Below are 26,799 nucleotides of genomic sequence, written 5' to 3'. Positions count from 1 at the left end.
TTAGTTTTGTTGGTATACAGTGATAAAGGTGAATGTGTATTGAGTACTATATTCAGCTGGTAACACAGAAATTGGAATCAAAATCAGATAAAGCTGGTTATCATTACAAAAAATTATTTGCCATGTGAAATGGCTGTAAGGTGTATGGTCCATAATGACAAGCACATAGATGTGCAGCCATTGTATTGTACACTTTAATTCCTTTTCAATTATATTAACCCTTAAACTGCAAAATACAAACCTGTGGCTACCTCTACTGTGTGGAAAAAAAATCACTATTTTAACTTAGATTTACTTCATACTACAGGTATAATTATTAATACACATGCAAAACAAAAGGAGTGCACTTCTCGAGCCTAAGTGATGGACATGCAAAATCTTAGTACGGTACAATATAGGCAAATCCACACTGTGTACAAAAAATAAGTGTATTTTGAGGATTGACTGTAATTAGTTAGATAAACCATACTACTTTTTCACTCCATACAATATAAGCTTTTCCTGCCATGAAATTGGGGAAATGGTGATTTGTTTCTTAGCATTCAGCAGCTAGTGGATCACGCCACCTTATTGGCTTCATGCAAATATACCAAAGGGTTGATTCACCATCTAATAAAGTTAAATGGATGATATTTTAGTAAATCCTTAATCCCTAAACATATGGGAGTCGGAATAACAAAGGCTACAAATCCTGTTTAACCTCTGTACTCACAGTTTTCTTTGACAGTGAAGTTGGTGATGTGGTGGAAGGAATGTTTTCCACGATACTTGAACTCATAGGAAAACACACTCTTATTGGTCAGGCCCATTTCAGCTAACCGCCATGTCTCATCATTGCTCACAGCAAATAAACGGTCAGTGAGTAACTGTTGAAGTACAGGTTTGGGGGTGGGTGTTAATGTTAGTAATGTGACCATTATATAAAGTGAGCTAGAAGAATTACCATAAGTCTTATTTAAATATCGTACATTATTAAATGTTGCTAAGAATAAAGCCTTAAAAGAAAATCAATATTTCTAAACTTTAACAAATTAATTCAAAGAGGCTTCCACCCCCTCCAGTTTATGTCTACTGTGCATAGTTCCTCATAACTTGGGGGAACTAAAAGAGCAGTGACTGGTAAGGACAGGATATCTTATGGCCAGACCTCACCTGGGAATGGTATACTTTATCTTCCCACCCACCTGTGTAATTGATGGTTCGTCCTCCTCCCTGATGTGGATGCCGCCCACATAACACTGAAATGCCAAATGGGTCAGGAAAAGTGGAAACTCATCTCCCTCTTGGAAGGCCATGACTCCTTTTGGGCCAAGAGTGTTGAAGTTCTGTAGAAATTTTAATCGCTCTTTTGGGATACCATATAAGACTGTGGATGAAGGAGGAAAATGGATTAAGAGTCTGGACACATTAGCTGTTCTGTGTGAAAATGAATGTGTTTAGTTTCTGGCTGTGAGAAAAGTTTCAATCATAATACTGACCTAACTGAGAATAATTAAAAAAAAGGTCACCTTGTGTTATGATAGCTCCATCATGTGTATTGATACCAGTCATGATGTCCACTTGGTGAAACTTTCCCTTCATCATGAGCAATGCTGGATCTTCAGGCAGGTAGTTCCCATCCACTCGGGGTGTCATTATCAATGGCAGATTAATAAACACCTGGAGAATAAGAAAAGCTGCCTGTGTCTTCTGATTTACATAATTCATTTGCAGAGGTTATTATTTCATATTACCGGGTATACCATGGCTCAAATAAAACTTTAGTTACAGAACAAGAAAGTAAATTACCACGGCTCAACACTTACATGAAACTTATTAATAGCTGGTATAAGGTGCTTAATTGAGACCTTTTGTAAACACTGCAAAAGTCTGACACTATTTTTGGCAGAGTTTATGTCTGGCAAGGTGGAAATGTTACAGTTGAACATATATCCGATACTCTCAGCTACTTCCTTGTGCTTTCTCCACATTGCCCAGGGAGCCAATGCTGACCCAGACTGCATGATAGCCCGTGAGAATAGACCTAAGGAGAGAAAATATAACTGTTATAAGTGTTTACATGTTCAGCAAATGGATGGATTATTCAGGATACTATTTGTGGATTTGGACATGAAGCTTAATAGGAAGTAAATAATTAGGATCTTCTTCTAATCCCGGGTCACAGGAACACACACTGCCTGCCCCACTAAGTGTACAGACTTGGTACTGTAATTTTCTGTACTGATTAGGTCCCTTCATTAACTTAGACACCACAGTAACATACAAGATATTCTCACAAATACGGTATACAAGTACTGAAATGCCAAGATGTGGTAGTCTCACAAAGAGACAAACAGGTATGGAATATCAAAGACTGGGGAGTGGGGAAAGAAAAAGGAAGGGCAGTAAATGATAATTACTTCACCAATGACAATTTACCTTAAATGAACTATGAAACAATTAATAGATGATTTGCAAACATTACTTATACAGTTCAGACATTTACAATGGTGAAACATGTTCCCATTATCTCTAACTTCTTGAAATTCAGAGTCCCCTTTCTACAGTGTGTTAACCAATCTATGGGAATGTTATAGAGGAGCTTACACACAGGTCGGCACTTTTCACAAGGGCTCTGCAAGTAGGTGGTTGCCTAAGGTGACAACATCTGGAGGTGCAAAAGTTTTTATCAAACTTATATACAATGCCATAATTTAAATAAGAGCAAGAATATTGTTAATTATATTATAGAAGAAATGCAATACTGTACCACAGAAAACAGTTTCATCTCCTGACTACAGTTAAATAATTTATGGTATGTACAATATTTCTACCTAGAGGGGGGGCTACTTACCCTTGGCAAAAGGGGTCAGCATTTGGAAGTGGACGGAGGCAGCTCCAGTATTCCCGCCAAAGATAGTAACCCTATTTGGGTCTCCCCCTAAGTACATGATGTTGTTCTGCACCCACTGGAGGGCCAGTGTCTGATCCTTTAGCCCCAGGTTTCCTGGTAGTACCTCATCCTCCGTGGAAAGAAAACCTGAAGAGACGCATTTCTCCAGATTATAGTGTTGTTATGAATATTTTTTTTCCTAAAAAACAATTCAATCATCTGAATAACTATGAAATGTGAATTATTACTTTCCTTTACTTTACTTTAGTTTCTTCACCACTGATCAGCCTGTATCTGTACTTGCTACAGTTACAGTTATATCTAAGAACTTTTATTGTGAGCATTATGAAATTCTGTCTACAACTGGTTATTTGAGATTATATACAGGATATACAGTATGTAGAAACATTACTGACCGAGCACACCAAGGCGGTAGTGGATGGTGACAACTATCACGCCCCGGGTGATAAGTGGCATAGGGTGGAAAAAGGCCATGTCCCCTGCAAGGAAGGCGCCGCCATGGATCAACACCATCACAGGCAAACTCGCTGTCTCAAACTACAAGAAAAGAAGATGTGTATGTAGTGAACAAATGCCACCAAAACCATCAAATTTCCTACACTGAGCTTTACAGTACAGTATATTCATTACAAATACTGTGTCATGGAAGAATGAAAATTGAGACGTTTCCAAGAAAAAACTCACCTGTGGAGTAAACACATTGAGGTACAGACAGTCTTCCTTGCCCTCTACCTCATGGGAGGCATTAAATGAAAAGGGAACCTGAGGACACTTGGGTGGTGACTTTGACCCATCCCTGACACCAGACCATTGCTCCAGGGGTACAGGGTCCTGAGGGAAAATAGTCACGCCAATATATTCTTTGCTTATTTTTTGTTTTGGGCAGTAGACGTAATTCTACAATGGAACATATTTTGCAAACTAACAATCTGACAAAAAAGGGATACAGTCAGTTCTGCTACAATGCGAGAGTTGTGTTCTTGTAGAACCTAGCGTTGTAGAAATTCGCACAATAGAAATAACAGGGCTTATGGAGAAAATAGGGTTAGGTGCAGATTACTCGAAATCGAAAAAATTTAGTAGTTAGCCTAGCACAAAGGATAGCACAGTCTAAATAATTGTTACATTCATATCTAATAATGAAATCATACAGTAAATGTAACACTTTACCTTGAAAAAATATGAATATAACTTGATGGGGGAGAAGGGTGATTTTGAGGTTGATAACATCAAGCTTCTCTTCAAGTGTTATAGCCTTTCTTTTATGATCACCGCCGGGAATGCGATCACTAGAACGCTTTTTGGAGATATTCTTCTTTTCCATATTCACAGTTAATACCACAAAATTGGAGAAATAGTAAGCAAAAATCACTGAGGACGCTTCAAAACAACCCACGTGTTTCAACTGATCATGTGATGGAAACAGAGAGCGCAGGTGTAAAACGCTATTAGTCCGCACTGCGAAACATTATTTTTATTTATTTTTTTCATGCAGTATTTATGGGAACAGCTAAATTTGCAAAAAATGGATGAAATTTATATTGTTCCTATCACAAAACACATGAATCAATTGAACATGTGATGTCGAACGTAAACTGTAAACACTGCATAACCCCGCGACAGTACACTTAAAACGTTTGAGTGGAATCGCGTTACAGCCAACACGCGTTTGCGTTTTACAAATATTGTTCTTCTATTCATCAATCGTGTTATAGCCAATTCGCGTTGACAAAACACGCGTTGTAAAAGAAATGACTTATTATAAAATTCAAATATTATTTCGGTCCTCAAATATTTTATACGTTGTCGGGCTGTTTATGTGACTTGAATATTAATATTGTATCTGGTAGAATACTTTTCATCATACTGTACAGTACTTGTAATATTAGTCACAGCTTGAGTTTCATCGTGGAGAATTGAGGAATAATTCCTCAACTTTTTATGGAGAACAACCTCCCAAGTCCCAACTGGCTAGTGAACTACAAGTGGATAAGTAAAACAGTCAGTAAGTTAGTACCTACCCTGAACCTGAGCTCCCCAACAGGCGGCTGGGCATAAGGTATCCCCTTGAAGGCGTAGTAGACATGACCATCATCAGTGTGCTTCTGTTCCCCTGAGATACGGCCTTGGCTGATGTACAGCTCTACTGATGTGGCATTAAGATGGTTGCACATCTCCACCCTCACTGCCACTGCCAGTATGGTCAACAATGCTTGCATGTTGCTGCTGGACCACTACAGAGATGCAAGGTTAGTCCTGCCACACATATGGACACAATTCCATTAATTTCCTGAGATGAAGTAATAAAGATGCAGATATCTGGAGATTTCAATTTTTTCCTTATTTTTACCTACTCATTTAAAATCATCTAATTATTTTTATATGACAATCCCTCCTCAAGTCATTCTTGGCCTATCCCAGGCTCTCCTCCCCTCCACATTTAGGTTTCTGCACATCTTGATGCAATTGATCTTATAGTGGATTCCTCCCCTACAAAAGCCGTGTGTCGCTGACTAGCCGACCCACGAATTCACCAGCCTGCCCTCGTGTCCAAGGTCAGCAACCAGCGCCACCTTACATGACTGAGGTCAACTATTAAGCCACGCCTACCCCTGCTATATAAGACCTCACCTCGTGGTGACCTACCTCTTTCTACCTACAGCCACCAGCAACACAACCTCCTCCTCCGCTCCTGCCTGCCGGCTCCCACTCCAGCCGGCGACCATGGCGACCCACAAGCTGGTCCTCCTCTGGTCACCCTCACCAACCAGCTCTCCCTACTCAACGCTTGTAACCATGCTGCCTTCCCAGCACCAAGCTGCATTGTACATCCAATACAATATGTATACAGAGAGCACATTGTGAGTTTCCTTTCTCCATCCCATCCTGAGTGTGAACCAATATCACGTACCCCACAAATGGTGACCCCGGAGTGACGCACTCACACAGGATGGAGGAGAAACTGATCACGCACTCTGGAGGAGAAACCCAGTCTTCAAGCAACATGGAAGACTGGCTTATCCACACAGAGGCAGCTCTCATCGGCTCTACAGCTACTGTCTCTACACTGCAGGTTAGACACCCTAGAGCAGCACTGCTTCTCTAAGCAGACACCAGCTCCTCTTCCTGCCCCAAGCACCATGTCCTACCGACCCCAGCACACCCGTCCTGCCTCAGACGCCGCCCCCGGCCCAGCAGTACCCCCTGCCACTGTCCTGGACCCTCCTCCGCTCCTGCCTGGCAGCCCCTGCTCCTGATGCGGCCCCACACACCCCTCTTCTCTCCCTCAGGTACTCCCTGCTACTGTCCTGCACCCTGCTGCTGTCGTGAACCCTGCTGCTGTCATGGACCCTCTTCCTGACGCAGCCCCTGCTCCTGACCCAGACCCACACACCCCAGCAGGCACATCTGAGGACTCTGTACCTGCTGCGAGAGAAGCACAACATTCATCGCCTCCACAACCCTCTTTCTCCCTCTCTTCTCCCACACATCTCGTGTATCTAGACAAAGTTGTCTCCCCTAGCGGCCGACTCATCCAAACCCTCGCCGTTGTCTCACATGTGACATACAACCCTGCAGACAACAAGTCTCCTACACCGCCTGGAAGGAAGGGGGAGTATTGTAGTGGATTCCTCCCCTACAAACGCCGTGTGTCGCTGACTAGCTGACCCACGAATTCACCAGCCTGCCCTCGTGTCCAAGGTCAGCAACCAGCGCCGCCTTACATGACTGAGGTCAACTATTAAGCCACGCCTACCCCTGCTATATAAGACCTCACCTCGTGGTGACCTACCTCTTTCTACCTACAGCCACCAGCGACACAACCTCCTCCTCCGCTCCTGCCTGCCGGCTCCTGCTCCAGCCGGCGACCATGGCGACCCACAAGCTGGTCCTCCTCTGGTCACCCTCACCAACCAGCTCTCCCTACTCAATGCTTGAAACCATGCTGCCTTCCCAGCACCAAGCTGCATTGTACATCCAATACAATATGTATACAGAGAGCACATTGTGAGTTTCCTTTCTCCATCCCATCCTGAGTGTGAACCAATATCATGTACCCCACAAATGGTGACCCCGAAGTGACGCACTCACACAGGATGGAGGAGAAATATCTCGTACCCCCACAAATGGTGACCCCGGAGTGACGCACTCACACAGGATGGAGGAGAAATATCTCGTACCCCCACAGTCTCATCTATTTTCTTAGACTCCACATGCCCAAATTTTCCCAGAGCATCTAAATTTCACGAGAATCCGGAAAAATACCAGCATTGGAAAAACGTAGTTATATCTCACATTTGTCATTATAATGCCCAAAAATCACTTCAACACCTCATACATTAAACCTCGGGAATTTTATTTTCAATGTACAGTAACAAAGACATTCACATGGTGGAGAAAGACATTACAGATAAACTTAAAAATGCTGTGGTAGATGTACCATTCGGAAATATAGTATCCTGGTGATATACTGTAGTAGTTATAATGCAGCAGTGACATATACAGTGGAGCTCTTTTAATAGATTTTATAGAAAGTTAATATTCAGTAAAATGAGTAATATTATGTCTGTAATAGTTGTAGAGGTACAGTGCAGTATCAGACACCCAGGCGGACTAACACACAGGAGGTAAGAAGTTGCAATGAAGTACAATGCTGACAATCAAGAAATAAATGATCGGTTGGGTAAGAATATGTCCAGGCGAGATTTCTCGTATGCATTCTTTTAATTCATAGATTATAGAGGAACTTAGAAACAACATATCAGTTCAAAAACTCTTAAATACAAAAAAAATCACGAGGACAAAGGAGGCAAGTTGCATGACATAGCTCACCTGATATGCCTATACTTACCAGTTGCCCCAAACAAGTTGCTTATGCCCAGTACAGTACTTGTCAAAGTTGCCAACAGTCCGTAACTGAGACGTGACCGACCACCCAAGCAGATAACGAGCCGATGAATGGTGAAGAGGACAAAAGTAAAACAAAAAAATAGACAAAAGTAAAAAAAATTAAAGTATTAACCCAGAGCTGCCCTTAGGTTCGACCTGAACTCACCAGCCTGTGTGAGAGTGTGAGTGGGCTGAACACCCTCTGCTTGTGTCGATTGGTCAGATAAAATTGTTGAACTTTCGTAAGTTCTCGAGGAAAACAGTAACAGGTGAAAATAACAAACTATTCAGTCAGTATTGAACTTGTTTCTGAAATAGTTCTGAGGCCGTGACTTTTACTCGAGTCTTGTACGTGAGGTACAGGGTATAAACACAGTTCGAGTTAATCGCAGTATATCAACACGGCAATATTTTTTTTTATTTCAATGGTAAACATCTATAAATATTTTGTAATGAAGTACCATAACTGCAAAATTACTTTTCATAGTGAAAATAAATGTCAAATGTCAAGTCTCGAGCAAAATTTAAAGAATCTTTGTATGTGTCGAGTTAATTTTAGCCGCAACCGTACATCACAGACCAAGTGATTTCAAATAATATTCCAGATTAAAAGAAAAATGATTATGAAAGAAATAAACTATTTTTTTCCTCTGTGGTTGCTGGAATGAGTCTCTAAATTGCTGGAGTAATTCTATGAACTGCTTTTCTAAACATACAAGTATGGCGTGTATGCGTGTGAATGTACGAGACGTATTTGTTTGTGTCACTGTGTTTTTTCTTTTCCTTTCTTAAACTCTCTTTCGCTAATATTTCTTCATTTCCCTCCTCCTTCTTTTCCCAATGTAACCCATTCCTTCCTTCGTTCACTCATTTTTTCTCTCCCTCTCTTGCACTCCTCTCCTCATTCTTTTTCCTTTACATTAATGTTTCACTCTTTCCTTTTTTTATTTTCTCCTACCTTCATATTTTCCTTCCCGTTATTCTTTCTTCTTCCATTCCCTCCACCTCTTTCTCCTCCCTTCTATCCATACCTTATTCCTTCTATTTTTCCTTTATCTGTTCCTACCTTTCTTCACTTTGCTCTTCCCCTTTTCCGCTTATTATTTCGTTCCTTCCTTCTTTCTATCCTCCTTTCCTTGTGATCTCTCCTTTATCCTCCCTTACTTCCTTCCCTCTATCCCCCCTCCCCTCATTCCTTCCTTCCTTATATCCTTATATCCTCCTTTCTTTCCTTTATTCCACTTCCAACACACACACACACACACACACACACACACACACACACACACACTTTTACTTACTTTTTACTTTTATCCTCTTCGCTACTGATCGGCTCGTTAGCCGCTTGGGCGGTCGGTCACGTCTCGCATTGTTGGCAAATAATGGGCATGCACTGGCTCTTGAATGTATCTGAACGGTCTGAACCTGCTCCAGTGTTGGTCAAGTCTCCTGGTCTTGTAATAGCTCACACACGGTGTCGTCAAAACACTCTCTGGCAAATTGTTCCAAGAGTTCACTACACATACACATATAAAGACACACACACATATTGCGTTATAAATTAAAATCCCCCCTTTTTTTTCATCTTTAGTGATGCCGACTTCTTAAACTTAACACAAACTTCGGCTATGTGATGCTGAATGCCAGGTTTGTTTTGGCTTCGTTTAATTACGTTATTTTGCGGGGTTTTTTTTAGTTTAACAAATTTATTGGCAAAGCTTGTAGTACAGTTTGCCTATTCTGAGTAATTCAGTCAGGTCTTGACACTGAGGGTGGTATCACTTCTCACTGCCACGCAGGACAGAGGTTCATGCACAAAGAAATACATCATATTCATTAACAGCTATAAATGTATAGAGGTCAGATTCATGTGGGTAATGTCACTGTTCACTGCCATGCAGGACAGAGGTTCGTACACAAAGAGATGCATCATATTCATTGACAGTACATATACATATATATACACACACATGCACATATATATACATATACATATATACATATACACATATATACACATATACATACACACATACACACACATACATACATATACGTAGGTCAGATTCATGTGGGTAATGTCACTCTTCACTGCCATACAGGACAGAGGTTCGTACACAAAGAAGGAAATACATCATATTCATTAGCAGTATATATAGGTCAATGGATCACATACATTGAAGTCATATTCTAATTGAAGACTAATCAGTGTGGGCTAGCAAATTTGGGATAAACAGCAAGAATGTCCTCAAGCACCCCTGATTCAATGTAGTAATTACATAGTTCAAGATACAATAAGTCAGGTGGCCTGAAGTCTTTAACAGTGTCACATTCAATAATATAGTGTTCAAGTGTATGCTTTAGAGCAGGGTTGTATGGAATTCTCCCCTACAAACGCTGTTTGTCGCTGCCTAGCCGACCCCACCAATTCCCCAGTGTATGCCTCGTGGTCTGGGTCAACCAGCGCCGCCATACACCACGGAGCGGGGGTCAACTGCTAAGCCACGCCTACCCCCGCTATTTAAGACCTGACCTCGTGGTGATCTCTCTCTTTCTACCTACACCAACCAGCCAGCAACACCTCCTCCTCCGCCTGCCTGGCGGCCTTCCTCGCTCCTCCGCCTGCCTGGCGGTCCTCTCTCCCGCTGGCGAGCCTATGACCCAGCACCAAGCTGCATTGTACATCCAATACAACATGTATATAGAGAGCACATTGTGAGTTTCCTTTCTCCATTCCATCCTGAGTGTGAACCAAACATCTCATACCCCAGGGGTTCTCAACCAGGGGGGGGGAACTGATACTAATATGGAAAAAAATAAAGGATTTTCAGTATTATATGCATATTATTTGGAATGCACTTTTTGAGGCAGACAATCTTGGAAAGGAGGGGGGAATGACATTCTGACATATGGTGAAAGGGGTGCATGGGGCAAACAAGGTTGAGAACCACTGCTTTAGAGGTTTATCACAAAGTTTACATGCTGAGTGTTCCGGTATGGGTACAGTGTTACTAATTTGCCAGATGTGTCTGTATCCTAATCTAATTCTGGCCACGACTACATCACATTGTCTGGTTCTGTCCTTATGCTGGCCATACCGGTACCTCTTGTCACAAAATTTGTCATATTTACTAATGCTACAACTGTCAGGTCTCTCTGCATTTCTCACTTCTTCTAGATCAGAGTTCATGATTCTGACTTGAATGTTTTTAATTACAGCATTGGACAGGCCAAGGTCACGGTCAACATTTTCTTTCTTACATGCCTCATTGGCCAGTCTATCAGCACGGTCATGATACCTGATTCCAACATGGGACGGAATCCACACAAATTCGATACGAAAGTTGTTCTCATTGGCAGTTATCACATTCCTTTTAATATCACATGCAACTTTAGACATAGAGCCTGACGGGCTGTTCATTGATTCCAAAGCACTTTGAGAATCACAGAATATCACCCCACCTCCATTTTCTTTGAGGTAGTCTGTGGCTAAGTAGATTCCAGTTAGTTCAGTTTGTGTTGTGCTGGCCCAGTTGTTCAGCCTTTGTTTGTTTGACACTATCATCTTTTTTTCTTTATATATTACAATTGCACAGCCTGTTCTACCTGTGTTTGTCTGCACAGAACCATCAGTAAAAGCATAACATTCACTTGATTTAATACTCTCTATGTGTCTGTTAATAGTTTCTAGTGTGACACATCTCACCACATCGGTGTTTAACATTTGCTTACTACCAACAGGAATGTAATTAATAGGAACTGATATATCCAGCCAAGGAGGAATGGCATTAATAGGTTAGTCTGGGGTGATTGGGACATTCAGTTTCAAGAGTAACAACCTATACTAAAACGAACCTAATTAACATTATTACATTTAAAATTCTTATTAACTGATTCAGGACTTGTATACCTGGCACTTGGATCATTAATCGTTCTGTCAACGTTGCATGATCATAGCCACAGGAGCCAGCCCGTACCCCCTCCACCGTCTGTGTTTGTTTATGTTTAGGTGAGCTTGGCTACCCACTGCCACTGGATCCCTGATGGCTGCTGGCGACGGTAAACAGTACGTAATATATCATTCTTTCAAGTACTTGATTTATCCATGTAATCCTACTTTATATCTAGGTAATATCAACGATAGTGTGTGTTTAAGTATAAATCCTTTCTTCGTAGATTTGAGGTTAGTCCTCTTGATCACTCTTGGTTTTTGACTAATTTACCTTGATACTCTTATGTTAACTAAGGTCTTATGTATTTAAAGATGCCATTACTGTATAATGGATGATTTTAACGGGAATGAACTGAGGTTAGGTAATGTCCAGTGGTTCCTATGTATTAAAATTAGGCATAGTTTAGTGATGGTGTCTTAATTTCAATGTACTGTAGTGTGTAGAGGCAAGGGTTTACTTCCTACAAGCCTCCGTGACAAGCCATTTTCAGAGTAGGAAATTGGAAATTGTTAGTCCTCAATTCTAGCACTAGGCCTGCAGACTACAAATATATTCAAGGAAGAAATCTTGTTAAGGGTGTAGAAAAGGGTGACCACCAGAAGTTGTTTGTTGATTTTCTTGATTTTTGCTATACGTATTGTTTTGATGATTTTAAGTATATTAAAAAAAGAGACAACTTTCTATTATAATTTTAAGTATTTTTTAGGATTTTTTTTTATTTACTCTATCCTGCTTCACAATTCTCCCGGCGCCATTTTTGTTGTTTTCGCTGAATCCCTTTTCAAGAGACGTTTCCTAAATGATGGTGAATGCTTCCACGTATTCCTCCTCGCCATTACTGATGTATATCAACGTCAGTATTAAGGTAAGCTGTTAACACATAAATTAACACGATAATGCGTAGAACCTAATAGAACCTGACGTAACAAACCCATAGGTTGGGTATGTTAGGTCAGGTTCTATTAGTTCTATGCATTGTCGTTTCCATTTATGTGTTTAATATCATAATACAGTATTAGTGTGCAGAAAAAATTTCAACCAATTCGAACAATTCCTTGTGGTGGTCACCCTCTTCTACACCTTTACCAAATTCTTCAGTGAATAAAATTTCAAAATATCTTAATTTCAGCCATTGCTGTTGTCAGCCTTTTGCACCAAAATGGGTAATTATGCCACAGCATGAAGATCAGAGACTCTTTTGGGTAAATATTTAGTAGTTGCCACCACCTATTTTGAAAATGGGTTTTTAAGTGTAAATCATCGTTTTAAATACAAACATGATCTTCATTGCCATTGGAAATGAGCAGTAGTTAAGATATTGAAAAAAGTGGAAGGTCAAACAATGTAAAAACCTAAAAAAAAAATTAGCCTGACCTTACCAACTTAACCTAACCTAACCCCTAGTGTGTAAGAAATTTACCTAAGCAAGAGATACAGGAAGATAGAGTGATGCGACGTTGAATGAGGAAGTGGTGTCTTCGTCAGTGTCCGTCTCCTACCACAGGCGATCTGCACGGTGCTGACACTGAATTACATCTGAGCAATAAAAATGACAACAGCTGCTGCTTTATTGTCCAAAATGTGCTGAATAATGCACCAGCCAGCCAATGTACATCCATCTCACACAGATGCCGTCTTCCAACTGGCCGTGAATGGAGTCGTGTTGATTAGCGCACGCGTATTACGTCATATCAACACTTGTTGCATGCCCAAATATTATAAAATATAAATTAAAATAACTCAAAAACTATAAATTTTCGACGGAAACGTTATAGAATAAAAATTTTTTTTAATAAATAGTTTTTTTCTCTATCCCCATATTACTGTACTCAATATTCAGTTAGGTGCTGGCAACTACTAAATATTAACTCCATTTTGGTCAAGTTATCCCATTAGGTGACTTTTAATCAACAAATATTACCAAATCAATAAAACTTACCTTTAGGCTTAAGACTATTGTGTCATTGCTTCCATGCGCTATGTGTGGTCTGATGAATCAAAACTAACCTATGGAATGATCTACCAGCCCAAGCTGTGGAATCATGAACAGTGTTGGGCTTCAAAATAGCCTTTAACAAAATCATCAAGAACAATGGTGGGATCCTACACAGGCCGCTGGCCTCCTTCCCTCAGCATGGTAAATAAAATAAAAAATTCAAGTACCTGTATGTTTGGTTTTGACAGGAATGAACCAAAGTTTGATAGTGTCACTGGTTCATTGTTGCAAAAATCAGACATTTTCAGTGATAAAATACTATATCTTTATTAAAAAATTCAAGCATTACTGACATTTATATATTTCTGCAGCCAGCAATTTGAAACAAGTTCTAAACTTCATTTAACGAACTTTACCAAAACAAACTGACTATAATGTGACCAATACAGTAATTTAAGACTGTTACATTAGGTTAAATTATATTTGTTATCTTGTCTGCCATCTAACAAAAATTACATGGTGTCTCCATCACCCTTGCTCAGCTGATGTAAAGACCGTGAGTAAATTTCAGTAAAGATAAAAAATACTAAAAAACTCGACTTGATGAAAATAACTGAATAGTACCTGCATATGGCATTTGAAGTCTTTAATTTGTATTAGGTAGTTTCATCAAATAAATTTTTTGAGTGAGTGCATACAGTATACAACAGTTAGCAAATTTTTTGATGGATATTGTACTGTACATTTGTATTTCTGCACGGAAAGTAAATTTATTCAGGGGAGAAAGGGAAATATATTACAAACCAACAAAAGTATGGTAGTGGATATTTACATGTGTATGTAGTCACACTTTGGATTCCCTGTAGTGTAAGTCCTGTATGTAGAAACTCATTTGTAGACTCTTAAGATGCAAGTCACTTCCAGTTCTGTATCTGTTCTGTATGATTATAGAAACAGTTCAAAATGATAATGAGTACAGTACAGTATTGTGATATTTCCTTATGTTATTTTATTACAGTGAATTCTTTATTCTGTACTATGAAGTATCCTGTTTTGGATCATTTGAAGATTTGTCTCACTAATGCTACTATGGGGGTTAGGTTAGGTTTGGCGTGGTTAAGCTTGGTTATCGTTAGAATAGTTGACAGTGTGGGACAATTTAGGATAAGAATTTCTGTCATTATTAGTTTTCTTTAACAAATATATTTCTTTTAATTTGTTTGTTATTAATATTGTATATTTAAAAATGTATTGTTATCAGAAATAAGGCCAACTTCTATTTATTTTCTTGTATTGTTTTCAGGTATGGCTTAATTTTGCCAAATAAAAATAAAGGCCCTCAACCCCTTGGCACGAGGAAGCTCAATCCCCTGCTGGACTCTGATGATGAGCTGGAACAAGATGATGAGGCGCCTCTTAATTGGGTGGAAGCCTCTCTTAAGGTATCCAAAATGTTTTATTCTGTAGATGCTGTAAAACTCTCAGTTTTTGGTAGATTAATGAAGTACCCCTTCTGCATTATTTATTTAATTTAATTTCACAAGGAGTATTGTATGTGCAGTCCATTACTGTTTTCAATATAAGTAGACGTCATAGCCAAATTTTCTTTTCTAATTGTATTAATTTATGGTGTTTGAATCATTCATCAGTTGACTCATCCCCCCCCCTCCCCACCAGTAGAGACTTATTGTTTGATGGTAAGTCAACAATTTGATTTACTGTGTAGGTGTAAATGTTTTGAGATGTAATTAAAAGTTACTTGATGATGTGCCAGTTGTGGAATTGACTACAGTCTCTCCTGACTTACGACATATTCGACTTACAACAACACGGACATATGACAGCCATGGTCGTATAAAATATTTTTCACAAACGTATTTCGAGTCCCGACGTTAGTGATTGCGCTGTGTACTGACAAAATTTTCGTTTGTAATTCCATTTAAAATGGCTGGTATGCTTAGAAGTGAGAGTTTTGTGGTGCTGAGAAAAAAAGAGACACCCATTTTAGATTTTCTATGTATTATCTTCGCATTTTCGACTTACGACCAATTCGACTTACGACCTGGATTTGTGTCCCTAATCCTGTCGTAAGTCGAGGCGTGGCTGTACATATTAATATTCACACATGCACAACCCCGCAAACATAAATATCTTTTCAATAATTATATACAGTAAGTATTTACATATTTACAATATTTCTTTTTTTTCTGTTTAGTAGTTGATGATGGTATGATATTGCTCAAAGCAAGGCATCAAGCACAGTGGAACAATCACACTTGTTGCATCAACACTAATGTCTTTGCACACTTTTTTATGTAACTGTGTTCTTGTTAGCTTGTGTTTAGGGCAGCAAACTTGAGAAGTGGTGAGGAGAGAGCAGGTTGGTGTAGTGGTGAGGAGAGAGCAGGTTGGTGTAGTGGTGAGGAGAGAGCAGGTTGGTGTAGTGGTGAGGAGAGAGCAGGTTGTGGTGGCAGGGTCAGTATACAAAGTCTTGAGCTTCCTCTCATGACCACCTCACTTCACTCTCCCTATCATACCTTGCTTAATAGCATCATTTGACTTTGAAGAGGGTTTTGGAGGGGCAGAGGTTGCTGAAACAGGCTGATGTGTCTTGAGAGGTTCCCATTTTTCATATTTTAAATATATTAATTCTTCCTGGCCATTTCAGACACCACAGGAATTTTAAGGACACAAATTCATTGATCTATGTAATAGTAGACCACTCAGAGAATGCCACTCACATACGTAGATCTACGAACTTGACCAGTAACGGGTTAATGAGTCCACTTTTCTTCACTCTCACAACTACACTGAATGTGCAGTGCTACTATAGCATGTGGTTCTACAAGATATTTAGGTTAGGTTTGGTTAGGTTAGGTCATATAAGGTTAGGATAGACTAAACATATATTTGTAGATTGCACTCTATAGTAGCACTGAATGTGCAATCACCAATTACCCTGATTGAATTGCTAGAAATGCTTTATGTTTTTATATTTTCTGTAAATATTCTTCATTACTTTTTAAGAATTGATATCGTATTTCAGAAATCAGCTGGCAATTCAGGACAGCAAAGCTTGCAGAAACGCTTACTACGAGAGGCATTGGAGGAAGATGCTTCTGTGTTCCAGTATGACGAGGTGTATGACAAGATGAAGGCCACCAAAAATGCTGAAACTGCTGCAAGGAAACAGACAGCAGAGAAAAAGGTAACAATTATATTTATTACTAAAATGTTATATAGTAGCGTATTAATTGGAGATTTAGGTGCAAGAGCTATAGAGAAATAGAGAATGTTGTAGAGAGATGAGAATTACTCGGAATACACAGGATGAAGAGAGACTGATAGAAAGTTTATGTTGAGAACAAGATGATAGTGGGGAATATATGGTTCATAAAAAAGAAATTCATAAGTATGCATAAAGGTGGGAGAATGGAGAAGATGGAGGTTTGCTACTAATGTCACATGGGCAGTATAACCTTGAGTTCCTAAGTGTACCATACTGTACTGCATAACCTCAACTACGGACACAATATTTACCTTCCCAGCCTGGTACTATACAGTATTTACTTATTGAACCACTGACAATAAGAGTGCATTTTCTTGACAAGTTGAAGGTAGGAGCCAGTGTGAGCCAGGTCAGTCAGGACAAAAGGTGTGAATGAGAATAGTGTCTAGTTATGTTTACTTTCCATGTAATTTTGTTAAGTACAGTAGATGCTGTACATTTGTGTGTATGGTTGAGTAATATTGATGTATTACAGAAGACTTGAAAATGTTCATATGTCTGAGATCCACGAAGACATTTCTCATGAGTAGTCAAGATATTCTTTAATTCAGTAACACAAAGGTTTTTCAAGACTATAACATGGATGTTTAATTTTAGCGGGAAGGCATAATTAATTATTGTACTAGTCCCTGCTATTACTGTCTACGGGTTACGGGTATTACCATAAGTCTGTTTGCAATACTTTGTGGGATAATTAATCCATGAGTCACAGAGTCCCAGATGTGGTCGTAAATGAGATCTTAAGATCACTCCTTTATTTATCTTTTGAATTTTAATTGAGCTGAGTTAGTGAACAAGACATAAAAATGAAGAAAAATATGCTAAAAATTTTTAAGAAAAGCTGATAAGCCTTGAAATTTGCTAATTTCTCAAGAATGGTTTCAGAGTATTGGATCAAAATTAGCAGACTTTTATTTGCTATGGATTACGGGAATATTACACTATGTTCCTGTTTTTCTTAATGTGTTTTAACTATTTCCAGCCAAAATACATCCACAACATCATAAAACACGCTGAAAAACGTAAGCTAGAAGATGAACGTCGTACAGAACGTAAAGTCCAAAAGGAAAGAGATGAAGAGGGCGAAGAATTTGCTGATAAAGAATCATTTGTCACAGCTTCATACCTCAAGAAGATGGAGGAACTGAAGCAGGCTGAAGTTGAGGCCAAGTTGGAAGAGATGCGAGAAGGTAAGAAGCAAATCCTTACTGAATGAAGTGTGATGAGAGTGATACAAAGAAACTGTCAACTGTACGGATAATTAGGAGGTTGACCACCGAATTTTCAGTAATCACTCTGATGGTCCAAACAGTTTTACAGTGGTGGAATTTCAAATTTACTGTGCATTTATGGTGAACAATAGCTGATAAAGATATCAACATGTTGTACCTCAAATGTATATTCTGGTACATGTGATGAAATGTATTGAAGTATCTAGTAACACTATGCATCTGGAAGTATCTGGCATCTGTAAACTCTGCTGAAGCCTGAATAGAATGCGCCACTGTTCGACAGCACATTTTATTCTGTGCTTAGGGCAGCCACTTTCCTATTTTTTGTGTACTTGTATAGTCTTTGATAGATAAAAAAGGTATTAATTTCAGCTTGCATATAAATAATACTGTACAGGTTTGCATCGTAGTACACATACTGCTTATTGTTTACATTCTTCATTAACAAAATTACCTGAATTTCTTTTGTTAATTTTAAACTTACAAATACTTTCAGAGGTATTGTGAATTTACCCTTTACATAACCAAGACTAATTCATTTCCTTTCCATTTCATTTCAGAAAAAATTGATGTGATGAGACATAAAAATTTTGGTGTGTTTTACAATCATCTGTTCAAACAAAGGATGGGTGACCTTGAAATAAAAAAGGAACCAGACAGTGAAGAGGAAGGTAGCAATGAATTTGAGACTATAAAGAAAAGAGAAGATTCCAAGCGGCAGAAGCACTATCGCACACAGCGAGACTTGAGTGAATCACCAGAACGACAGATGAGAGGCAGACCAAAGACTTTGAAACAGAGGAAGATGAGCTCAGACTCTGAGGACGAAGAAAGAGTCGAATCTTACAGAGACAGGAGAGACAAATACAGAGCCATGGGCGAAAGAAAGGAGGAAGTGAAGGGGAAAGACAGAGAGCGAGATCGTGATAGAGGGAGAGAAAGACATCAGTCCCCAGGTAGGAGGAGAGAGAGAGATAGAGGGGACAAATCAAGAGATAGAAAACGTGGAAGAGATCGCTCCAAAGAACGCCAGAAGAACCATAGAGGAAGGGACAGATCACGTTCGCGAGACAGACAACGCAGACGCAGCAAATCAAGGAGTCCTCACTCCAGGCGAGGCGATGAAAAACGTAGAAGAGACAGCCACTCTGATTCTCCACAAAAGAGGTCTAAGAGTAAAGATAGGGTAAAGGTGAAAGAAGAACCACGATCACCAAATAGAAAGGATAAAGCCAATACAAAGGAGAATATAAATGATAAAGAGAAGAAAGATATAAATGGTAAAGAGAAGAAAAACATAAATGATAAAGAGAAGAAAGATAAAACCAATAATGATAAAGTATCCAGTGAAGGCAATGTCAAAGTAAAGAAAGAGAATGAGTTAGAAGAAAAAGAGAAGAGACTTGACAGAATACGTAAACTCTTCACCAAGAGAACTGTTGGAGAAAAATTTGAGCAATCCCTTCAACGTTTTTATCAAAGAAAAGCTGAGAGAGAGTCACAGGGGTAGTTGAGTGCAGTACAGGGCAGAAAGAAATGTGTGGGAGAAAGAAATAATAAGTTGTGAGCAATATGTTACTGATGATGTAATTCTGTATGGTTTTAAATAAAAATTTTGAAACTCAGGGAATACTTATGATAATTTAGATAATTTTACATTGATAAATATGGTTATCCAAGAGTCAGCTCTTAAATGTTTTTGATAATTGAAGGTGATAAGAGATATAGTACATACTATTATTAATTCAGAGAAACCTAAGTAAGGGTTTTTTAAGCACTGAGGATAAAGTTAGTTTTTTCTACATATTTCTTATATCCTAAGCTAACCTAACTGGTACAGTATATATTAGCTTCAGCTCTGTAATAATGTTGCAGATTATTTTTGGTTACTTCCTGTGTAAGGCATTACAGGTACAGGTTGACAATCCCTTATCCGAAATCCTTGGAACCAGATGCATTTCGGTTTTCGGAATTTTTCGGATTTCAGAATGGTTAGTTTTTTTTTTTTTTTTTAATCAGCCCACCCAGGTACAGGTCACTGACCCACATTGGGGCCTGGGGGCTAAAATATAATAATAATAATTCATAGGTCTAGGTCGTGTTTCTCACTTTTGATGTTTTTTCATTCTTGTATTTATTATTATTATTTTATTACAGTATTATTGTTAATATTATTATTATTATTATTATTATTATTGTTATCATTCTTATTTTATTTTTGTGTATTTTTTATTAAAATTTGTATTTACTATGAATAATTATTATTATTACTGTATTATCATTATATTATTATTATTATTATAATTATAATTATTATTACTATTACATTTTCACCCCCAGGCCTAGATGTGGGTTAGTGACCTGTGCCCGGATGGGCTAAAAAAAAAAAAAAAAAAAAATTGCTCCACAAAAAACTTTCGGTTTTCTGAATTTCGGATAAAGGGTTGTTAACCAGTACTATACTTTGTTACTTTATAAATATGAATCAAGAATTTGCCATGCTCATATTTCTGATCATATAATCAGTGTAGGGAATTGTTACCTCTCCTTTTGGTATACTGTACTGTATAAGACTTGGTGCTTGAATGTATTTACTGTACATCATGTATACGATCCACCCCCCCACACTGAATTCTTTCATCTTGCTCCCAGTTCTTTCTCTTGACTCAAATAAGAGCTACTATCTTGGTCATTTGGTCATATTTTCAAGTTGCCATATCATTTTGAAACTATTTTTACAGTACAATGTATTTTTGATGCTTCATGCCCTGTGTGGACTTGAAGTATGGCCTTATGTAGAATCTCAGTGAAACATTTGAGCCCTTCAATAAATTTTTTTATATATAATCCTGCTTACCCTTTACTAATTTCTTAATTCTTTCTATTATGTGAACTTTATTATGCAGTACTATATATTTTATTCTATACCCATGTTTTTTTTTCTTCTTCCAAGCTATAATACGGGTTTAGAATTAAGATCAAATACTGTGCTGTCATAAATTGTTATTCAATTATTCTTAGTGCTGTGATAGATATGTTCTGCTCTGGTACTTAACCTTCACAACAACACAGACAGTTTTGTATATCCCTTAGTTTACCCCTGTTGTTTTGTACACAGAAGCTTCACCTCTCAGCAACACATCAATCATTCTTAATAATCACTCAATGCCATGCTCTCTGCTTATGTACCCACTGTGCACGTGTTACTGTCTTATTCCCATATAATCATTGGGAATGCCTGATGGTGTATCCGAATTTTATGTGTTTAAGGCCAATTGAGCTGAAAGCATTAATTAATGATGGGCTCAGTCACCCTCTCACTAAGTGAAGGGGTTTGTCCATCCCAGCTCCTGACCATCTAGGATACAACTAGAGCTTGGTGTGAGAGACTATTTAGTAATGTTTTTCCTTTGTTATGGAAATCTGGTGGTAAATAAGAGTCATTCAAGGAGTTATTATTACTTTGATACTACAATACAGTATATAACAGTACCGGTAATGTTTCATCTACTGTACAGGCAAACCTGAGTTGCCTGTGACTGAATCTTGCGATAGTTTATTTTTATCGCACTACTTTGTATTTTTGAAGATTATATAAACCCAAGCATAAGTCTCATACATTTGTACTACAGCTCAAATAATTCTTAAAGTTAACCCATAACCTGCATAGGTGATAGTATCCTAGACTTATGACTTGGATCTAATTTGTATATACCCTGTACTGTATTGTACTGTAGCTACTGTACCTGTTGTTTGGGGGAATTCTTTTCCATTCAGAAGCTCATAGCAGGGGCAGATCCAGAAATATCAAAAGGGGGGTTCCAAGAAGTTGTAGGTCGGGGGACATGGCAAGCACAGCAAACCCATCCACCAGGGGGGGCACTGTAAGCCACCCGATTTTTTTGGGGGTGGTATTGACCAATATCATGGACATTTTAGGGAATTTAGGCCATGTGCACTTGATATTAGGAGATATTCTGAGGTCAGTAGTAATTACTTTTTACTATACAAAAACACCCGAGTACAATGCTACATTAAATAAAAAGTATTGGAATTTTCTGATGAAAAGAAGGGGTCTGGACCCCAGGACACCCTGGTTCTGCCCCTGCAGAACCTCATTATAATTGACTGATTAGGTTAGGTATGTGATTATAAAGTGATGTACTACAGGAGGCAATGAAAGAGTACAGTATCTTAACCTAAGCTGATGAATATGACATTGTGTATATTCTAACAAAACTGAGTGCATCCAAGATGCTATGGACTTGAATTATCACATCTTGTATACAGTGATCTTGAGCAGTCTTCATGATAGATACAGGGACTGAAAACCGAAAATCTACTGTAATGTACAAGGTGAAGCCATAGCATTACCCTACCCTAACATATCAGGAAAAACTACCATCTTATTATCTCGATACCACACTGCCATCAAAACAATACACCATACTATTATTAAAGTATCATACTGTTATTAAAATACTACTGACAAATTAAAGTACTACATCACACTGCGGACATAATATACCATACCAACACCTTGGTGACCATACTGCTCTGAGAATATGCTATCAAAATCAGTGCTATAGTATATTGCTCTTAAAATACTCCACCATCATTAAAAATATCATAGTACTACTGTATAAAAAAAACTACTTAACCTTCAACGCAAGAGGCACAAACATGATAACCCAGCCATCCATTGCCCTCCCCCAACATATATAACTCCCTCAAGCTCAATTAGGATGAAGAAATATGCTGTAGAATGATGGACGATGCTGTGGCAATGCTTGAAGCTGAAGAATAATGATGCAGTTATGCCTTAAGATGAAGATTAATGTTGTGACTGTACTTTAGGATGAATGGTCGATGATGCGATTATTTTGTGGAAATCGGGATAATGCAGTGGTTTAGTTGCACATAAGAAAACGATGTGGTTGTTTTACTGCAATGGGGACAATGGTGGTAAGTGTTTTGCTGCAGTTAATGGTATGGTTGTTTTGCTAATGTGAGAACTATGCTATGACTTGCTATACAGAGGAAAATTCTGTGACTTGCTACACAGAATAATGCTGTGACTTTTGCTACATGGAGGATAATGCTGTGACTTGCAGCAGAGCAGTGATTTTTGCTTCAGACAAGCTCTCACTTTGGTAGAAGTGGAGAAAGTTTAGCCCCCGAAGGCGTTTATATAATTTGTTTGGATAATAGTAATTAATAAAAACTATGAGAACTTTTTTCCTTTATTCTTTTCTACATTTTTGCTGTATTAACTATCATAAATCACCTGTAGTGGGCCAAGAAATTAGTTATTTACCGTAAATATTCCACTGAAAATTCGGTCTTTGTTAACTTTAAAATAAACAGCTTGATTGTATTTTGTTTTCCATGTTAATAGGCTTCACTTTACTGATTTTTCTGCTTTGTCGGTGCAAATCCAATTTTTTTCTCTTGGCTTAATGGGTTCTTAAACCTATTATGTGTGTAAATGATGAGAATCCTATAATTAGATTCGAATCCCACATGATTAGTTTGGGATGTATACATTTCCCAATTGTTTGGAATATACAATAATTGGTTTCTAAGTAAACATAATATGTTCCACTACTTATTATTCTTCCACAAGGGGACAGATTCAGACAAACTCGCTATCTCTAATTTAACTACGTATTTATGGCGTTTTGTGCAGGTTGTTCTTTATTGTTTAGCAATTTATATGATCGCTAACCCTCAGATATAAGGACGTTACTCTGATTGAGTGATTAAATGAATTTATCTTCCTGTGGAGGATGAAGACCGTCTCCAAGAGTTCATCTGTCAACGTGGACTCGTTGGCAGGACGTGCAGTGTTCAAAATGCGGCAGAAAAATGAGTGAAGAAATATGTGTTAATGTGCAACAACCGACAAACGTAGAATTACACAATGCTTCTTCAAGAAAGTTGCTTTCATTGGCACCAAATATCAAAGTAAGTTATTTCCGCTTAATATGCTGGGAGGTTCTGGGATGGAGCCGGTTAGAAAGTTAGGTAAGGTTAGGTAGATTTGGTTGGTTAGGTCATGCGCTGTGCATTGTCGTTTTCACTTTTGTGTTTAGTATGCAGTTTGTATCTCCAGAAGTTTTGGTTCAATTCTGTAAGTTTTTTCTACTGCTAACCGTGTTCTCCACCTTAACTTTTGCTACACAGGACAATGCTGGGACAATCTTTTACAATGGTTTAATAATTGAAGGAAAACAATGCTGTGTTACAGAGAGGACAGTGTAGTGGCTATTGAGTATACCGATGTTGTAGCGTAGGGTATGTGGCCAGTTGTCAAATTTCTCTTTGTATGGCTCACATACATACGTACACGTAGGAGATCTCGCACTAAGGATGGAGGTAAGAAGGGGGTGGCCGGTAATAAAGTCACAGGAAAAAAAGTCACAGAAAAAAGTCACAATTTTGGCTAGGAAAAAAAGTCACAATTAATTTATGGTGGCCGGTAATAAAGGTTAGGTTAGGTTAGGTTACTGAAACTGATTGACATATTAACCTTAAAAAATATGTGAGAATTCGATAGTTAACTTTTCTTTTTTCCTGTGACTTTTTTACCTGGATTCAAGAAGGGAAACTCACAGTGGCGTTGTTGAGATTGTCGGACCGTAGTCCGACACGGGCCTTTGCCTATAGGCGGCCCGTTTGGTGGTTCCGGCTGGAGCTCCTGGAGCAGCCAGACCAGATTTGGGATTGGAGGTGGTCCTACCTGCAGATATGAAAGGATACTGCAGGTTGCAAGTATGAGCGGACCCTCGGTCAGTGAACGCTTACCACCAACCCCCACTCTTGGACGTGATCAGTTTCGGAGTGGCGCGCCCGCCAACTGGGGTCCGCACTTGCTGGGGGGGGATACTTCCTAAGCGATCTGGGTGGTGGGTATCGTGTGATGACCCGGAGAAGGTGGTGAATGTGGTTTGTTTGGGCCTTTCGGGTAAGAGTGGCCGCTGGTGTTGTGTTCTTGGAAGTTTTTAATTCTGTTTGGGAGACTTTGTGTGACTTCGCAGTCGAGGAGATAGTGTTCCAGTGGGTTGGCAGCTGGTTCCTGACAGTAGGGGCATTCCCTGACGACATTTCCGATCGTCTGCCAGGAGCACTTGTACCCTAGTCGTAGTCGATGAAGGCTAACTTGGGTTTGTCTTAGTGTTTTCTTGTCCGCGAAAGGTGGTTTCCCTTTTGTAGCCACCAGGTACCATTTGGCTGATTGGGAACCAGCGTTGAGTGCGTGAACTAGACTGCTCTTTTGTACTTGTATTGGGGATTACTGGCCACTTCGCCGTTAGGCTATTTCGGCCGAAGCTGTTTGTTATTAGAGTCATTTTCTTTGGTCTTCTTCCTTTTGTTGTTTTTTCTTTTACTTTTCAATTTCCATTCTTCTTCTTGATCTTGTTCTGGAATATTCTCGTATGTGGTCTTGATTTTTATTTGTTGTGGTCTTGTTCGGGTCTTGATTCGTCTTTACTTCAGTTTTCACTACAAGGAGGGCCTCCTTTTAGCTCAGTTTTTCCTTACTTCGCAGCTTAGCCACCCTACACTCCTCCCTCCACTTGGGACACTCCCGGTCGGAGGAGTGAGGGCCACCACAAGCTGCGCATTTCTTGGCGGCCGCCGAGCAGTTGGTGTCCTGGTGCCCGGGTGTCCCGCAACTGGAACACACCTCCCGAGCACGACACTTCCGCGCCAGGTGGCCATACCTCTGGCATTTGTAGCATCTTGTTGGTCTTCGTTGATACGGTCTTACTGGGATGTTCTCCCATCCCAGCAAAACGGTGCTTGGTAGTTTCTTGGGGTAGCCAACCAGTGCAGTTGCACTGGTCAGCTTCCGAACTATTGAGAGCTGGTCTCCGATCAGCTCGGCCAGTTCTTCTTTTTCTAGATGTTCAATTTCGGTGTGGGAGATGACTCCCAAAACCAAGTTGTCCTCTATGCAGGCTTCAACTAGTATCTGGATCCCGTTGATTTCACTTAAGTTGGCTAGTTGCTGGGCCTCTCCCCATTCCGCGAAGGTGACGATAAGGCCACCACTGTCTCTGCGGACGACCCTTGTTACCCCCGTGATTCCTGAGGAGTCAAAAAACTTCCTCAGGACAAGGAGGTTAAGTTGCTTGCGCGAAGGGCGTTTGACTGGATACAGTCTAACGACCTTCGGCTGGTTACAGGTGAACATTGTCAGGTTCACGTAGTACCTCGGGATCAGAAAGATCCTACCTCGCCGAGGTTCAGTTCTCGAGTCACAGCGCTTTTAGGATAGTATTGGGGATTACTGGCCACTTCGCCGTTAGGCTATTTCGGCCGAAGCTGATTGGTTGGACTTCTTCCTTTTCTTGTTTCTTCTTTTGCTTTTCAGTTTCCATTCTTCTTCTGGAATATTCTCATACACTTCTATAAACGATGTTAAAGATAGTGAAATGAAATCGGGTTTAATTGTTGTGATCTTGCTTGTTCTTTTCTTGATTTTTCACTCCAAGGAGGGCCACCTTGTAGCTCAGTCTTTCCTTAGTCCGCAGCTTGGCCACCCTGCACTCCTCCCTCCACTTGGGACACTCCCGGTCGGAGGAGGAGTGAGGGCCACC

General features: G+C 39.4%; 2 protein-coding genes across 2 annotated transcripts; one reads left to right on the top strand and one right to left on the bottom strand.

The window, feature by feature from the left end:
* LOC121861852 (juvenile hormone esterase-like) lies at positions 1 to 5,112 on the bottom strand. Its single transcript, XM_042359747.1, has 9 exons — positions 4,915 to 5,112; positions 3,578 to 3,724; positions 3,289 to 3,430; positions 2,834 to 3,019; positions 1,806 to 2,023; positions 1,509 to 1,659; positions 1,185 to 1,366; positions 713 to 866; positions 1 to 56 (listed from the first exon to the last, which is right to left on the bottom strand). Exons 1-9 carry the CDS (start codon positions 5,110 to 5,112, stop codon positions 1 to 3), a joined length of 1,434 nt encoding a protein of 477 aa, XP_042215681.1.
* Positions 5,113 to 11,729: 6,617 nt separating this feature from the next.
* Positions 11,730 to 19,818, top strand: LOC121861850 (nuclear speckle splicing regulatory protein 1-like). Its single transcript, XM_042359744.1, has 5 exons — positions 11,730 to 11,849; positions 14,976 to 15,114; positions 16,719 to 16,880; positions 17,944 to 18,151; positions 18,754 to 19,818. The coding sequence occupies exons 1-5, from the start codon at positions 11,827 to 11,829 to the stop codon at positions 19,701 to 19,703; spliced, it is 1,482 nt and encodes a 493-aa protein (XP_042215678.1). The 5' UTR covers positions 11,730 to 11,826; the 3' UTR covers positions 19,704 to 19,818.
* The last annotated feature ends 6,981 nt before the right edge of the window (positions 19,819 to 26,799 follow it).

The sequence above is a fragment of the Homarus americanus genome, unplaced genomic scaffold (assembly GCF_018991925.1).
Source record: "Homarus americanus isolate GMGI-L3 unplaced genomic scaffold, GMGI_Hamer_2.0 scaffold25563, whole genome shotgun sequence".
NCBI classification, from domain to species: Eukaryota; Metazoa; Arthropoda; class Malacostraca; order Decapoda; family Nephropidae; genus Homarus; species Homarus americanus.
This window is presented reverse-complemented; position numbering and strand designations above follow the sequence as displayed.